Here is a 17,847-nt window from a genome sequence, read left to right on the forward strand (position 1 = left end):
GGCAGGCGGCTGGGAGGTGGTTGTAGCGGGCCGAGATCACGCCACTGCACTCCAGCCTGGGCACCATTGAGCACTGAGTTAACCAGACTCTGTCTGCAATCCCGGCACCTCGGGAGGCCGAGGCTGGCAGATCACTCGCGGTTAGGAGCTGGAGACCAGCCCAGCCAACACAGCGAAACCCCGTCTCCACCAAAAAAATACGAAAACCAGTCAGGCGGGGCGGCACGCGCCTGCAATCGCAGGCACTCGGCAGGCTGAGGCAGGAGAATCAGGCAGGGAGGTTGCAGTGAGCTGAGATGGCAGCAGTACCGTCCAGCTTCGGCTCGGCATCAGAGGGAGACCGTGGAAAGAGGGGAGAGGGGAGAGGGGAGAGGGGAGAGGGGAGAGGGGAGAGGGGAGAGGGGAGAGGCGAGAGGGAGACTGCTTCCTCTATTTTTAGCTCTATTGCTCCAGCCTGTGCATGGAGAAGGAGCTGTCCATACCTCCCGATCTTCACTACAAGTCCAAGTCATGCATATAAAATAAAAGAATATCTAGAAAGGGCTCTGGGCACCTTTTAAAGTTTCAAAATACAGCAGATAAAATTCATCAACAAAATTCACTATTGGAAACATATCTACCACATACTATGAAGTATTTGTAAGAAAAGAATATACATGTAAAATAAACTGTGCAGGCTGGGTGCAGTGGCTCACGCCTGTAATCCTAGCACTTTGGGAGGCCGAGGCAGGTGTATTACCTGAGGTCAGGAGTTCAAGACCAGACTGGCCAACAAGGTAAAACCCTGGCTCTACTAATACAAAATTAGCTGGGCATGGTGGCACATACCTGTAGTCTCAGCTACTTGGGAGGCTGAGGCAGGAGAATTGCCTGAACCCGGGAGGTGGAGGTTGCAGTGAGCCAAGATCAGGCCACTGCACTCCAGCCTAGGTGGCAGAGTGAGACTCTGTCTCAAAACTAAAAATAAGAATTAAAAAAAGCTATATAAGAAAAAATAAATTTTAAAAATAAATAAATAAAATAAACTACACAGAAAAATATGGAAGACAGACAAAATGTTAACAGTAGTTATTGGTGGGTGGTTGGCAGGATCAAGGGTGATTTTCTTCCTCATTTTTGTCTCCTTTTAATACAGTTAATGTGTATTACTTAATAAAGTTTCTAAAAATTCAGTATAGGTTTAATAAAAACATTGATGGGCAATTTAAGTTTATAAGGTGAACTATCTGGATGAGCTATAGTCAAACATTAATTCATGTTGTCTTTGCATCACACTTACAGAGCATGGACATACGATCTGTACAACATGCAGGGCAAACATTTTCATCCTTGTTTTACAGAAAGGAGAGGTTAGGGTCTGAGAGCAATGACCTGCCTAATAGCCATGGACTGTCAGCACTGGCCAGAGCTGGGACCACGCCTTCTGAACGGCTGGTCCGGCACTCTTTCTGCTATATGGCTCTGCATCACAAGACTTTATTATTACTGAGGCCGGGCGTGGTGGCTCACGCCTGCAATCCCAGCACTTAGGAAAGCGGAGGCGGACGGACCACATGAGGTCAGGAGTCCAAGATCACCCTGTCCAACACAGCGAAACCCTGGCCAACATGGCAAAACCCTGTCTCTACTAAAAATACGAAAATTAGCCAGGCGTGGTGGCAGGAGCCTGTAATCCCAGCTACTCAGGAGGCTGAAGCAGGAGAATCACTTGAATCCGGGAGGTGAAGGATACAGTGAGCCTGCATCATAGCACTACACTCCAGTCTGGGCAACAGAACAAGACTCCGTCTCAAAAAAGAAAAAAAAAACTTTATTATTATGGAAGTACATGCTCTCTTTTATACTTCAATTCCAAACCCTTAAATACATTGTTAAAGTATAAGCGGAAAACAGCACCAAGCCTGTGCCTCCGCGATAAGAAAAATATACAGTCACTGAGATGTGGGGACTCAGGGCGGCAGATGTGTGAGGCTGACTTCTGTCCCAATGCCACAAGCAGGGCTGGTGGTGCTCATTCATTCATTCACTCGCCACTCAGCCAGAGTCTCCGCAACACCTACTTTGCCAGACAAGGTGCTGGGTGCTGGGAACTCAACAGGGACAGAACAAAGCCTGTGTCTTCATGGAGGACGCACCCAGATGAAGGCTGATCCACCTCTAAGCTGAAGAAACCATCTTCAATGTTCTGAGTCTAGCCCTCAAAGCGATGGATTTTCTCCAGTAACTAAATAGGAAGTGCTGAGTCTCTTGAAAAGTGTCTTAGACAAGTAATTCTCCCACTTGAATATGCACCTAGGTCACCTGGGGATCTAGGAGGCAGATTCTGATTCAGTAGGCCTGGGGCAGGGCCTGAGACTGCATTTCTTTTTTTGAGACAGAGTCTTGCTCTGTGGCTCAGGCTGGAGTGCACTGGGGCAATCTCAGCTCACTGCAACCTCCGCCTCCCAGGTTCAAGCGATTCTCCTGCCTCAGCCTCCCGAGTAGCTGAGATTACAGGTGCCCACCACCATGCCCAGCTAATTTTTGTATTTTTAGTGGAGACAGGGTTTCGCCATGTTGCCCAGGCTGGTCTCAAACGCCTGACTTTAGGTGATCTGCCCATCTCGGCCTCCCCAAGTGGTGGGATTACAGGCGTGAGTCACCACACCTGGCCATGAGACTGCATTTCTAACAAGTGTCAGGTGACACTATGCTGCTAGCCTCAGATTACCTTTGATGTGGCAGAACTGCATTAAATTCCCCAGCCTCTGGTCCACCTGTCCTCAACCCAGCATCCTGGTCAACAGACTACACTGCTCCATCCTCAAGGACTGCCTCCTAACAAGAACTTAATTCTTAATCCGAAAGCCTGAAATCGTGCTAAATTTAGGTTTCTTTAGCTCCACTGCAAGGTCAATGGACGGGCAACTGGTAACTACAGTAAGATGCTCCCAGATTTGTTTTTTTCAGGTTTTTTTTTTTTCTTGGAGTAGCGGCTAGTATGGCACATAACAGGTCAGTGGAGTGCTGAGGACCCCCAGTGCTAGAACCACGGGTCTGTTCATGTGCACCTGAGGAGGCTCCCGACAAGTCCACTCAACCTGACAAGGGCTCGCTGTGGGGCTGTGTTTCCAGAAAGGGGTCCTGATCCAGACCTCAACAGAGGGTTCTTGGACCTCATGCAAGAAAGAATTTGGGGCAAGTCCACAGAATAATGTGCAAGCAAGCTTATTCAGCAAGTGAAACAATGAAAGAACACATTACTCTACAGACAGAACAGGGTGTTCCCAAAAGCAAGAGGAGGACCGTGTCCACCTTAGGTGCAATGCTTGTTTAGACATAAGACAACAAAGCAAAACAAAGTCACAGGGAGATGTGCCTGCTACAAGGCAAGATTAACGGACAGAGGACCGTTAATCTTTGTAGAACTGCTGTCTTTCACAAGAATCTATGTTATTATCTTTAAGGTGAAACTTATGGCCAGGTGCGGTGGCTCACACCTGTAATCCCAGTACTTTGGGAGGCCGAGGCAGGCGGATCACTTGAGGTCTGGACTTCAAGACCGGCCTGGGCAACAAGGTGAAACGCTGTCTCTACTAAAAATACAAAATTTAGCTGGGCGTGGTGGCACACGCCTGTAATCCCAGCTACTCAGGAGGCTGAGGCACGAGAATCACTTGAACCCGGGAGGCAGAAGCTGCAGTTAGCCAAGATTGTGCCACTGTACTCCAGCGTGGGTGACAGAGCGAGACCCTGTCTTAAATAAATAAATAAAATAAAGTGAACTTATTATTAAACTAAAAATGCTTTTGTTCTTAAGATATAGGGACATCAGGACCTTTCCTGGGTCTGTTTGGTAAACATTAACCTGTTCCCTTAACCATAAACATCCTGTGACTAAGAATACCTAACCTCCTGGGACTGCAGCCCAGCAGGTCTCAGCCAAATTTTACCCAGCCCTTGTTCATCATGGAGTCACTCTGGTTCAAGCACCCCTGGCAGCTCAAAGGTAAGGAACCAATACAAGATGCAATTATACAAACTTGTGAAGAAGCAACAGTGAGGACAGGCGAGAGAGAGTCAAGGAGCAAAAATATCCATGTCCCCCAAGCTCTTCAGTGACCCCACAAGAGAGGTGTGACAGTCACTACCAAGGTGTTCCAACAAATGGCTCTCAACTACTCGGAGCTCACCCAGCAGCCTCCCTGGAAAGCCTTCCCCTAGGGTAGGGGTAGGCTAACTTTCTCTGCAAAGGACCAGAAAGTAAATATTTTTGGCTTTGCAAGCCAGGCCATCTCTCTCACAACTATTCAACTCTGCCACTGTATCTTGAAAGCAGCCAGTCACCAAGTACTTGCATTTTTCTAAGAGATGGTTGAATTATTTTTGTCTCTCCTTTTATCATTCCTCTGGTTCCCCGCTTCCTGCTTAGCCCTTGAGAAACACAAATATAGCCTTTTACCCGCCCCTTCTTCACCAGACACTCCCTACAGGGCAAGTTCACCTAACTCCTCAAGAGTTAAGAGTTGATTTACAGACCAAAGCATGCCCAATACAGAACTCTCACCTGCCAGGAGGTTCCCTTGAGAGATACTAGTCAAAAAGCATGCCTGCTACTCCCTCCCACCTGGGGATTTTTTGGCCTAGTCCTGCCCACAAAGATGCCAGCAGTCACCAGCTCAACCGACAGACGGCACAGTAGATAAGACACCAAGCTAACACGTGGACACCCCACCTTGCTTGCTTCCTCCCCTGCCTTTTAAAAGTGCCCACTTTCTGCTCCAAAAGCAAAGCAGTACATCTAAAGGTGGGATCCCTGTGTTTCTTCCCCTAAGCAACTTGGAAATAAATCGCTTTCTTTGTACCAGATCTTGCTCTTGTTAATTGGACTCTGGAAGTGATGAATTACTAACCCATAAGCCAGTGACAGCCAGAGACAATATATAAACAAAAGAACATGGTTATGTTCCAATAAAACTTTATCTATAAAATAGGTGGTTTGTTTGGCCCATAGGTCATAGGTTGCTGACCCTGTCTGAGGGAGTGAGAAGATGCCCCCAGACCACATGGCAGGCACAGCCTGGCTGTTACTGTCATCTTTTATCAGCAATAAATGGGTTCCCTAGTTTGCACACCTGTTTATTCTGAGTTTCGTTCATATGACATAGTCTCAAAGAGCGTCATTCCTCTGGGGGCAATGGTGTGTGACTTTTACCCCCTCATATTTAGGAGAAAAATGAATAAATAAAATACCAGAAACAAACGGTTGACCTGACTGTGAACAACAGAACGGACACCACCTACTTATCCACCTAAATTAGCAAACGCACAGCAGGCACCAAAAAAGCACCACTTGCTTATTTTTACAAAATCGAGTTAATCCTTCATTCTTCTAATCCTCTGTGAGAAAAGTGCCCTACTGATACAGAAAATGACATTTTCTTTTTCTTTTCTTTTTTTTTGAGACGGAGTCTTGCTCTGTTGCTCAGGCTGGAGTGCAGTGGCGCTATCTCGGCTCACTGCAAGCTCTGCCTCCCAGGTTCACACCATTCTCCTGCCTCAGCCTCCCGAGCAGCTGGGACTACAGGCGCCCACCACCACGCCCGGCTAATTTTTTGTATTTTTAGTAGAGATGGGGTTTCACCATGTTAGCCAGGATGGTCTCGATCTCCTGACCTCGTGATCCGCCTGTCTCAGCTCCCAAAGTGCTGGGATTACAGGCGTGAGCCACCACGCCCGGCCAAAAAAAATGACATTTTCATAGTCTCTACTTGGTGATGGTCGTGCTCCATCGTTCTTTTTTCTTATAAATACAGAGTCGTGATTCCCTGACTACAACGCTATATTAAAAGCCTCACATTACGTTGCCGAATAGAAAATGCTACTTTAAAAACCACATACATGGCCGGGCACAGTGGCTCATGCCTGTAATCCCAGCACTTTGGGAGGCCAAGGTGGGCAGATCATGAGGTCAAGAGATTGAGACCATCCTGGCCAACATGGTGAAACCCTGTCTCTACTAATAATACAAAAATTAGCTGGGCGTGGTGGTATGTACCTGTAGTCCCAGCTACTCTGGAGGCTGAGGCAGGGGAATCGCTTGGACCTGGGAGGCAGAGGTTGCAGTGAGCCAAGATCGCACCACTGCACTCCAGCCTGGTGACAGAGCAAGACTCTGTCTCAAAAAAAAAAAAAAACAAAAAAAACCACATACACTAACACTATTTTGGGAAACATATAAAAATAGAAAGGCCTGGGGTGAAGAGAGACACAAAAGTAAAATAATCATTCCATTACCCTTGGCAACGAACATGCCTCAAAGCAGCTACCTTACATGCTAATTTCCTATGGGCATTTATTGTATGATTTTTGACAAAGTCAAGGCATCAAAACAAAGTCACCAATAATCTGGCAGCATCCCTATGATTCCTGGTTTATCAAAGTGAAAAACTGATGAAAAAGTGAACGACGCCGGCTAAACTACTCGCTCTTTGTGACTCTGCTGTTTTTGGCTGTGGCTCTCCAGGGTCCCCATTACACAGGCCTCATCTCACAGAGGCATCATCATCATCTACCTCCTCTCCTTTAACTTCCTCTCCTCCTATCTACTCTCTCCTACATTCACCCCCACCCCGAATCCATCCAACAAACATGGACTGAGCACCTGCTAGCTGCTCACAGGCACTGAAGTGAACCAAACAGACAAAACTCTTCGTGGAGGTGGCATTCCAGAGAGAAGAGACAGACCATTTAAACACATAGGTTGTCAGATAGTGATGACAGTGATGGACAAAAATAAGGCAGGAGAGGGAAGGAGTCCCACTAGGAGTGGGAGGTGTCATTTGTAAAAGGGTAAGAAACTATGGAGGTGAGGGCACCAGCCCATATATTAGGGCAAACCACTGGAAGCAACATAAATGTCTAGCTGGATCAATTACAGTACAGCCTTATGGTGGGATACTGTGAAGGCTTTAAAAAGAACCTAAGGCAGATCGAAACGTGCAAAGACTGGAAAGATCTCCCCCAGGGGCGCTGTTGGGACACATGCTTCGTCTGCTAACCACATGCAGGGAGAAGACAACACAGACAGTCATTGCCCCAGCCAGGGGAGATCAGAGAGAAAGACTCCCAGCTGGGCGCGGTGGCTCACGCCTGTAATCCCAGCACTTTGGAAGGCCGAGTTCGGAGGATCACCTGAGGTCGGGAGTTCAAGACCAGCCTGACCAATAGGGAGAAACCCCCGTCTCTACTAAAAATACAAAATTAGCTGGGCTTGGTTGTACATGCCTGTAATCCCAGCTACTCGAGAGGCTGAGGCATGAGAATCACTTGAACCCGGGAGGCAGAGGTTGCAGTGAGGCGAGATCGTGCCATTGCACTCCAGCCTGGGCAACAAGAGCAAAACTCCGTCTCAAAAAAGGAAAGAAAGAAAGACTCCCAGAGACTGGGATGTGTTGCGGAGTGGCACAGAGTGGCACATTTGTGGGTTATCTACTATGGACCACACAACGTGCAAGACACTTTATTCACACCATCCTCACAACAGTTCTCTGTAAGCAAGGATCCCCGCTCCCTTCAGACAGGTGAGGAAACTGAGGCTCAGAAAGGTAGAGAAACTTGGTGGTCAGTGGCACTGCTGGGACCACGCAGATCTGATGGCAAAGACTGTGTTTGTTCCACTACATCACCTGCTTGTCACACAAAGAAAGAGTTGCTTATGTGAAAGTCTGGGAGGCCCCGGAACCACAGGCACTGCACCCTGCACCCTAGGGCCCAAGCACAGAGCAGGCCCTCACAGTTTCGTCCGGCAGTAGGACACCCACGGTGCTCTTTCGTGCCCTACTATTTTAAGGCACTGGTGGGCTTGCTGCATAAACAGCTCTTGTCTTAGAAGAGCCTATCAATGGAGTATCTGAGCTACACAAAGTCAAAGTCAATGAACAAGCCTTTACAGACTTCACCAGCCTCCAATGACAAGTCCTCTGCTGTTCCCACTCGGCCTTCATCCCTGCTCAGGTTACAGGGCTATACCAGGTCAGTAATTCACTTAAAAGACTTCACTTGGGGCCAGGTGCAGTGGCTCATGCCTGTAATCCCAGCATTTTGGGAGGCCGAGGCGGGTTGATCACTTGACGCCAGGAGTTCAAGACCAGCCTGGCCAACATGGTGAAACCCCATCTCTACTAAAAATACAAAAATTAGCCAAGTATGGTGGCACACACCTGTAATCCCAGCTACTCGGGAGGCTGAGGCCGGAGAATTGGTTTAACCCAGGAGGCAGAGGTTGCAGTGAGCCAAGATTGTGCCACTGCACTCCAGCCTGGGCAACAGAGTAAGACCCTGTCAAGAAACGAAAAAAAAAAAAAAAAAGACTTCACTTGGATCCAAGAAATGTACCATCAAGTCAGGTTTAATCCATTTGAGAAGTTTGGGATGCAGTGCCCATTCCAGATAAATTATCACCAACAATGCAAGTAATAAGGTCAAGTTCACAGGGCCATCTAAGTAGCAGAGTCAAGTTCACATCCAGGTCTGATACCAAAGCCTACACCTTAACCACCATCAGGAGTGACCCCTCAGTGCCAGCTACTGGCTCTGGGTTAGACACAGAAGACCATCAAAGCCAAGCAAAGCAGCTAGTTAGACAATGAAATCTGTAAAGAGCCTTCCAAACCTAAAGGTTTTGATCCTACTCTCTGCTTTCTAGGGGTTTAAAATAAAATCATCCTGAAGGCCAGGCACAGGGGCTCACACCTGTAATCTTAGCACTTCGGGAGGCCGAGGCAGGCAGATCATTTAGGTCAGGAGTTTGAAACCAGCCTGGCCAACATGGTGAAACCCCGTCTCTACTAAAAATACAAAAATTACCTGGGCATGCTACCTGGGCGTGGTGGTGGGCACCTGTAATCCCAGCTACTCGGGAGGCTGAGGCAGGAGAATGGCTTGAACCTGGGAAGCAGCGGTGGCAGTGAGCTGAGATTGTGCCACTGCACTCCAGCCTGGGCAATAGAGTGAGACTCCATCTAATAAAAAGAATAAAATCATCCTGTAAGGTTTTTCTGCTGACAATGTGCAGAAGAAATAAGGACAGGTGACAAGAACTGTCTCCTTGACCAAACTTTAGTCAGGCTCCACTGAGCCCTCTTCTCCACAAGGCCTTGGTCTGCCAGGTCCAGTTTTAGCAAGAATCCAGAAGAGAATCTCTCACCCTCGATATCTAATGAAGTTCCTCTTAGTAATATTCTATTGATGGGGTTCAGGACCCACTACCTCAAAAAATGGCACCTTAGTATACTGAATATTTTAAGGAATTCCACTAACCCCCCTCACCTTGCCCATGGGCTATAAATCCCCAGCTGACCTTGCCATCCTAGAGCTGAGCTCCATGCCATACTGAAGTCTCTCTCTCCTATTGCAGTAGCTAAAAGAAAATGTCTTGCTGTTTTTTGTTTTGTTTTGCTTTTTTTTTTTGAGACAGAGTCTCACTCTGTCACCCAGAATGGAGTGCAATGGAGTGATCTCAGCTCACTGCAACCTCCACCTCCCAGGCTCAAGCGATTCTCATGCGTCAGCCTCCAGAGTAGCTGAGATTACAGGCATACACCACCATGCCAGCTAATTTTTGTATTTTTAGGTTTTGCCATGTTGGCCAGGCTGGTCTCGAGTTCCTGGCCTCAAGTGATGCACCTGCCTTAGCCTCCCAAAGTGCTGGGATTACAGATGTGAGCCACTGCACCCAGCCTGTCTTGCTGTTTTTAAAAAGTACCCATGCGTGGCACACTGGCATATGCCTGCAGTCCCAGCTACTTAGGAGGCTGAGGTAGAAGGACCGCTAGAGCCTGGAAGTTTGGGACCAACGTGGGCAACACAGTGAGATCCTGTGTCAAACAGAAAAAAATTTAAAAAGCACTGGATACAGGCTGGGCGTGGTGGCTCGTGCCTGTAATCTCAACACTTTGGGAGGCCAAGGAAGGAGGATCACTCAAACCCAGTAGTTCCAGACCAGCCTGGGCAACACAGGGAGACTCTGTCTCTGCAAATACAGCCAGCATGATGGTGCATACCTGTGGTCCCAGCTACTCAAGGGGCTGAGCGGGGAGGATCACTTGAGCCCGGGAAGTCAAGGCTATAGTGAACCATCCAGCCTGGGTGAGAGAGCGAGACCTCTGTCCTCTGTCTCAAAAAAAAAAAAAAAAAAAAAAAATCTGATGCAATTTTTCTTTAACAAAAGATATAGCTACTAACTCAGGGGAGACCCTTCCTCTCTCTGGGCCTTCACGGTCCATCTGTGAAATGAGATGGTAGAGCTTATTAAAGGGTCATTCAGTCCTTTAAATCCTTTGATTTTCTGGCTAAAGAATGGGATTAAAACAAAATCCAGGGCCGGGCAGTGGCTCATGCCTGTAATCCCAGCACTCTGGGAGGCCAAGGCGGGTGGATCACGAGGTCAGGAGATCTAGACCATCCTGGCTAACACAGTGAAACTCCATCTCTACTAAAAATACAAAAAAAATTAGCCAGGCGTGGTGGCGGGCACCAATAGTCCCACCTACTCGGGAGGCTGAGGCAGGAGAATGGCGTGCACCCGGGAGGCGGAGCTTGCAGTGAGCCGGGATCGCCCCACTGCACTCCAGCCTGGGCAACAAAGCGAGACTCCGTCTCAAAAAAAAAAAAAAAAAAAAAAATCCAGGCCCGGTGTGGTGGCTTGCGCCTGTAATTCCAACACTTTGAGAGGCCAGTTTGGATCACTTGAAGCCAGGAGTTCAAGACCAGCCTGGCCAACATGTGAAACCCCGTCTCTACTAAAAATACAAAAATTAGCCAGGCATGGTAGCATGCACCTGTAATCCCAGCTACTCGGTAGGCTGAGACATGAGAACTGCTTGAGTCCTGGAGGCAGAGGTTGCAGTGAGCCGAGATCAAACCACAGCACTCTTAAGCTGGGCAGCAGAGGGAGACTCCGTCTCAAAAAAAAAAAAAAAAAAATATCATTATCATCATCATCATCCAACTAGATCTTAACTCAGATGAAAAATCTAGGCCAGGAGCAGTGGCTCATGCCTGTAATCCCAGCACTTGGAAAGGTCGAGGTGGGCGGCTTACAAGGTCAAGAGATCAATACCATCCTGGCGAACATGGTGAAACCCCGTCTCTACTAAAAATACAAAAATCAGCTGGGTGTGGTGGCATGTGCCTGTAATCCCAGCTACTCGGGAGGCTGAGGAAGGAGAATCGCTTGAACCCGGGAGGAACAGGTTGCAGTGAGCCGAGATCGCGCCACTGCACTCCAGCCTGGTGACAGGGTAAGCTCTGTCTCCAAAAAGAAAAAGAAAAATCTATTTTACTCAGCTTAGTTTATTGTTGTTTTTTCCTACAGAGAAAATGTGATTCATTGGCAAACTAGCTTCTAGATTAGAGCATACTCTTCACGGTTATCTAATTCTAATTTATAGGAGTTATTTTATAATTCTGCATACTATCGGTAACAGCAATGCAAATAATTCTAGTCTAGACAGGCAAATGCATGTTACCAAATGTAGGTTCATTTGACTTCCTTCCCCCTCTGTAGAGAGGCCAGTTTTGTCTTTCATTTGCAAATTCAATTCAGTATTTCTAATCTACAAATTGGCTGTACTTTGCAGTCTCCAACACCTCATTAATGAGTTAAATAAAATCCTTAACACATGTTCAGTTTTACATTTAACAGAGTAATGACTTTATCTTTTTTTTTAGGAAATTATCCTTTAGTATTTTTTTTTTTTTTTTGAGACAGAGTTTCGCTCTTGTTGCCCAGGCTGGAGTGCAACGGCACGATCTTGGCTCACCACAACCTCCGCCTCCCAGGTTCAAGCAATTCTCCTGCCTCAGCCTCCCGAGTAGCTGGGATTACAGGCATGCACCACCACGCCCGGCTAATTTTTTGTATTTTTAGTAGAGATGGGGTTTCTCCATGTTGAGGCTGGTCTCGAACTCCTGACCTCAGGTGATCCGCCCGCCTCAGCCTCCCAAAGTGCTGGCATTACAGGCGTGAGCCACCGCGCCTGGCCTATCTTTTAGTATTATGGAAAGTATAAGCAAGTAACACGTATTTCAAAAGAAGCAGTCAAAAAATGTTTTTAATCTATTAATGGTTAGAACTTAGGTTTCTAGGAAAGGAAATTTGGGTCAACGGTGGGCACAGTGTCTCCTGCCTGTAATCCCAGTACTCTGGGAGGCCGAAGCCAGAGGGTCACTTGGGCCCAGGAGTTTGAGACTGGCCTGGGCAAGATAGTGAGACCCAGTCTCTATAAAAAACAAAAAAATTTAAAAATCCAAAAATGTCGCTCAATGCTTAATAACTTCTCCACATTTTAATTTTTAATGCTTATTTGGCATTTGAGTTTTCTTTCACCCAAATTACTATTTTTGAAACCCGGGACCAGTACAGTTTGCAGCCTTTTCCCAAAATGACTGAGCCTAACTTTTATAGCTACATGTTAACTCAAGTTAAATTTTTACTTTAACTTTTACTTCAAGAAATTGAAGGTTGGACATTAACCTATAGAAATGTACAAAGAATAACATAAAACACCAGTTACCTATCATCCACACCATTCTCTGTTATTTTATAAACCCACTCATCTTTTTTCCACATTACAGACAAAATTGTTCCTTCTGTCCCATCCCATCCTCCCCACGCTGCAAAGTTATCACTATCCTAAATTAGCATTTCTTTCCAATCGATTTATTATAAAAAGATATATACCCACTCTACAAGCATTCCCCTAGTAATGGACATTTAGGCTGTTTCCAATTTTTTAAACCATTATAAACAGTGTTGCCACAAACAACCCTAATATCCTTCCCCTTGTATACAAATGTCTCTGGCTTCTTAGTATTTGCTAGAAGTGGAACCACTGATCTTAAGATATATCCAATCTGCTAGTGGCTACACTGCTCAAAGATACACCTGCAACCAGTAGTGAATGAGAATCTCATTTTCTTTTTTTTTTTTTTTTTTTTTTTTTTTTTTGAGATGGCATGTCCCTCTCTGGCCAGTCTGGAGTGCAGTGGCGCCATCTCGGCTCACTGCAAACCTCCGGCTCCCTGGTTCAAGCAATTCTCCTGCCTCAGCCTCCCGAGTAGCTGGGATTACAGGCACGTGCCACCACACCTAGCTAATTTCTGTATTTTTTAGTAGATACGGGGTTTCACTATGTTGGCCAGGATGGTCTTGATCTCCTGACCTCATGATCCGCCCGCCTCGGCCTCCCCAAGTGCTGCGATTACAGGCACAAGCCACCGCGCCCAGCGAGAATCTCATTTTCTTCAAATGCTTATCATCTCTTGATAGTGTCAAACTTTGCAATTCCTAATCTGATGAATATACAATGATCTAATTATAGTTTCAATGTGCATTTCCTGGATTACAAGAAAATTTGAGTCTTATCATATGATTATTTAACCATTCAGATTTCAATACCCTCAGTACATGTTACAACTTCCCCCTGATAAACTGGGATTCCTATTATGGTCTGCAAAGCAACTTGTGCAGTTAAAAAAAAAAGAATATGCTGGACATTTCTTCAAAAGATAGTCATCGGCTGGAAAACTCAAGAGACAGAGTTTACTTCTACATATTTCTTACTGATTAATGCTGTGGTATGGTGTATTCTACCTCCTTAGAGCTATCAAATCTTTTCTCCTCCCCTCCCACTGCAACTGTCTTTAAAACCCTTGTAATTCTCCTGGGGATTACTGCAATGACCTCCGTATCCTTAGTGTGGCCTTTCTCCAACACTTTTCCACACTACAGAGTATCTGAGATACAGATCTACAGTAAATGTGGCTTCCTGGACATTCAGGATAAACTCCAAATCTCTCACAGCAGCACAGGAAGCCCTGGAAGATGTACGTCTCTATTCTCACACTCATAAAATCCCACCACCGCCACAGGCGCGGTGGCTCACGCCTGTAATCTCAGCACTTTGGGAGGCCGAGGCGGGTGGATCATGAGGTCAGCAGATCGAGACCATCCTGGCTAACACGGTGAAACCCCGTCTCTGCTAAAAATACAAAAAATTAGCCGGGCGTGGTGGCGGGCGCCTGTAGTCCTAGCTACTCGGGAGGCCGAGGCAGGAGAATGGCGTGAACCTGGGAGGCGGAGCTTGCAGTGAGCCGAGATAGCGCCACTGCACTCCAGCCTGGGCGACAGAGCGAGACTCCGTCTCAAAAAAAAAAAAAAAAAATCTACCACCCACATGAAATCCCTTTACTGCACCAGACTCCACGACTCCAGTGCAAAAGCATTGCTCTTTCTCTGCCTTCATCATGCTGTTTTCCAGATGAAACACTTTTCTCTTCCTTCATCTCACTAGGTCCTGCCCAGCCCTCAAACTCCAAGGCGAGACGTGGTGACTCATGCCTGTAATCCCAGCACTTTGGGAGGCTGAGGCGGGCGGATCACTTGTCAGGAGTTCGAGACCAGCCTGGCCAACATGGTGAAACCTCGTCTCTACTAAAAACACAAAAATTAGCCGGGCATGGTGGCAGGTGCCTGTAATCCCAGAACTCGGGAGGCTGAGACAGAAGAATCACTTGAACCGGAAAGGTGGAGGTTGCAGTGAGCCGAGATCGCACCACTGCACTCCAGCCTGGGCGACGGAGCGAGACTCCGTCTCAAAAACAAAACAAAACAAAACAAACAAAAAAAACTACATAAACTCCACTCAAGCCTCCCCATCTCTGCGAAGTCTCAACTTCTCCCACAAGTTAGGGTTAGATGCTGCCCCTGTACACACCTGTATACTCCAGCCCTTTAACACTGGAACTGTTCACTAGAGATTGTCTCTCCCCTTTATGAAACAATCTCTGCTCAAAAAGCTTAGTAAGGCTCGAAAATGTTTGCTATGCAAGTCCCAGAGTAAAGAAAGCTGGGCTACTCCATTCACCACATACCACAGGGCTAGTCAACTACCCTGGGCACTCCTTTTCATCTATAAAACAAAGCACGCGACACAAAGTTTCTTCTTCCAGCCCCCAGATACTATAATGCTTGGCATAGAACACTCCACGTAGGTATAACCTCAAATCAAATAGGGACGGGAAAAGAAACCAGTTAACTTTCACTTCCAAGATTGATGCGGGTGGTCCTGAAACTCTCACCAGCTCAAACCTCCCAGAACCAGAGCTTCCCTGACTTCTCTAAATAGATGTCTTTATAAGCTTGGGTATTTTTGTTGTCGTCGTTAATAGCCCTTTCCCACGGGTGCAATCCTCCACATTAAGAACATCAAAAGTCTGAACTGTTCCTAGGTCGTAAAGGCTGGAACCAAGCCCCAGTCCCTGTAGGGGCCCTTGGCTGCGGGATCTCAGCAAATCCCGTCTCCTCCCGCGCCTTAGTTTCCCCCTCCAGAGCACTGCGCCCTTCCAGCCACAACACGCGTGAGAAACGAGAAACCTCCACCCCCAGCCCCACCAAGCAGAGGCCACAGGGTTTCCCTTCCCTCGGGATTCACTGTTTCTTGAAATTCCCCCTCGCACGGTGAGAAACTGATTACTCAGAAGGGGACGGGAAAAATGAAAATCCCAGCCCTGAGGTCGAGAGCCTGAGAGAGCAGACGGGAGGCCCTGGCCTCGGGCGTGGGGACTGAACCCGGTTCTGTGCTGGGGCTCGCGGTTACCTGTGGCAGGCGACCGTGGTGGCAGTGGTGGCGGCGGCGGCGGTGAGTGACCGCGGTGGTGGCGCCGGCGGGACCGTGAGAACTCGCGGCGGCGCGCAGCCTCACACCAAACACCCACGACGTCCGCACTGCTGTGATTGCTGCGGGCGCCGCCGCTCCTGGCTTAAGGGCCACTGTGCCGCGGTGACTGGTGGAGCTATGGGGCGTGGCATCTGCCAAAACCAATGGGAGGAGAGGACGAGGCCGGCGAGCCAAAGGGACTACAAATCCCAGTGTGCATGGGCAGGGGCTTCTGGGCTGGGCGCGGGGGTGGAGGGGCAGTAGTTGCGCACTGAAGTGAGGTGGGGAATCCGAGGTACTTGAGGTCTGGGGGCGCAGTGATTCCAGAAGCATCTACCGAAAGATCATACCATCTCTTGGAGCAAACCTGTCGGCACATTGGAGCCACTTACGAAAGCCTCAAAAATACTGATGCCCCTGTGAAAATAAAATTGAAAAGCTGTTGGAACCCCCCCACCGAAAAAACACTTGAAGCCTTGAAGTGACTGTAATGTCAGTCACGTATGCTTACAACTTCTATTCCCACATTATATTCTCACTTTCTTTTATTGAACGATGTCTAGGAAGAATTAAACGACTTCAGGGACAAAAGCTCCTGCCTTTTTAAGTAATGAACCTTGTTATAGATTATAACTTCTTCCCTCTGTTATCCTGTTTTGCTTAGACCAGAGACATAAAACCTATGATTATTACACCCTATGTAAAAAATGTTCAATGTTCCCTTCCCAAAAAGAAACCAATAACCAATCAAATTGCTGTACCTGTGTGCCAACCTTGTAGGAATACTGTTATCCTGCTCAAAATTCCTATCTCTACCTATATAAATGAAACCTTAACTTCCCTATTTTAGAATGCCAAATCCATTCCTTTGGAGTTGGTGTTTCTGGGTGGTCCATCCTCACACTTTACGCCTAAATAAACTCTTATTTTAGGTTGACACCTCCGCCTTACCCCCAGGAATTGTGATTTTGTTGGTTTGTATGTGGTCTGGGTTTTGGAATCTTTAGAAAGCCTCAGGTGATTTGGACCCGTTTAGTCCCCATAACAACCCTTTGAGAGAGAAAGACAGTTATTGTCACCCAAGCTTTACAGATAGGGCAACTGAGGGAGGTTAAGTCAGGGAGGTTAAGTTAATTTTGCAAAGGTCACATATGTCTTAAGTGTCAGAGCCAGAACTATGACCTAAGCAGTATGGTTCCAGAATCCCAACCTCCTACTTCCTTCGCAATGCTACTTCTCAAATGTTTGGTGGCATTGCCTCCCAAGAAACTTGAGAGAAAAACAAACTACGATCCATTCGAGTGCCACGTAGTGACGCTCAGTCAATTGAGTTAAATGGAATTAATGTGATGGAGTATGAGCACTCCTGCTCAAGGACATTCCAGCACAAGAGTTCGGGCTACCTTCATGGGTTGTCTCATGTGGTCTTCTTCTACAATCTTTTTTTACAGTAAGTTATAGATCAGCACACTGCTGTCACCTATTTTTGTAAATAAAAGCTTATAAGAACACAGCCACACCCATTGACTTAGGTATTATTGAGAGGTGAAGCCAGCTGGACTTCTGGGTCAGGTGGGGACTTGGAGAACTTTTCTGTCTAGCTAAAGGATTGTAAACACACCAATCAGTGCTCTGTGTCTAGCTAAAGTTTTGTAAATGCACCAATCAGCACTCTGTAAAAACACACCAATCAGCGCTGTGTCTAGCTAAAGATTTGTAAATGCACCAATCAGCACTCTGTAAAAACGGACCAATCAGTACTCTGTAAAATGGGCCAATCAGCACTCTGTAAAATGGACCAATCAGCAGGATGTGGGCGGGGCCGAATAAGACTATAAAAGCTGGCCACCCGAGACGGCAGAGGCAACCTGGTCGGGTCCCGTTTTGTGCTGTGGAATGTTTGTTCTTTTGGTTTTGAAATGAATCTTGCTGCTGTTCACTCTTCGGGTCCGCACTACCTTTATGAGCTGCAATACTCAATTCGAAGGTCTGCAGCTTCACTCCTGAAGGCAGGGAGACCACAAGCCCACCGGGAGGAACAAACAACTCCGGACCCGCCACCTTTAACAGCTGTAACACTCACTGCGAAGGTCTGCGGCTTCACTCCTGAAGTCAGTGAGACCACGAACCCACCAGAAGGAAGAAA

General features: G+C 47.1%; 1 protein-coding gene across 3 annotated transcripts in view; it reads right to left on the bottom strand.

Moving 5' to 3' along the window:
* Positions 1–15,801, bottom strand: part of LGMN (legumain) — a 48,067-nt gene extending 32,266 nt beyond the window's left edge. Inside the window, exons 1-2 of one of the 3 annotated variants that reach the window (XM_055361267.2) lie at positions 15,642–15,799; positions 8,861–9,002 (exon numbers count right to left, since the gene is read on the bottom strand). In XM_055361267.2, coding sequence (XP_055217242.2) covers positions 8,861–9,002 — 142 coding nt within the window. In that variant the 5' untranslated portion in view covers positions 15,642–15,799. Of the gene's footprint in view, positions 1–8,847; positions 9,003–15,641 lie in introns of all 3 variants that reach the window. The other 2 variants (XM_055361269.2, XM_055361268.2) reach the window with 2 other exon arrangements.
* Between the last annotated feature and the right edge of the window lie 2,046 nt (positions 15,802–17,847).

The sequence above is a fragment of the Gorilla gorilla genome, chromosome 15 (genome assembly GCF_029281585.2).
Source record: "Gorilla gorilla gorilla isolate KB3781 chromosome 15, NHGRI_mGorGor1-v2.1_pri, whole genome shotgun sequence".
Classification (NCBI taxonomy): Eukaryota; Metazoa; Chordata; class Mammalia; order Primates; family Hominidae; genus Gorilla; species Gorilla gorilla.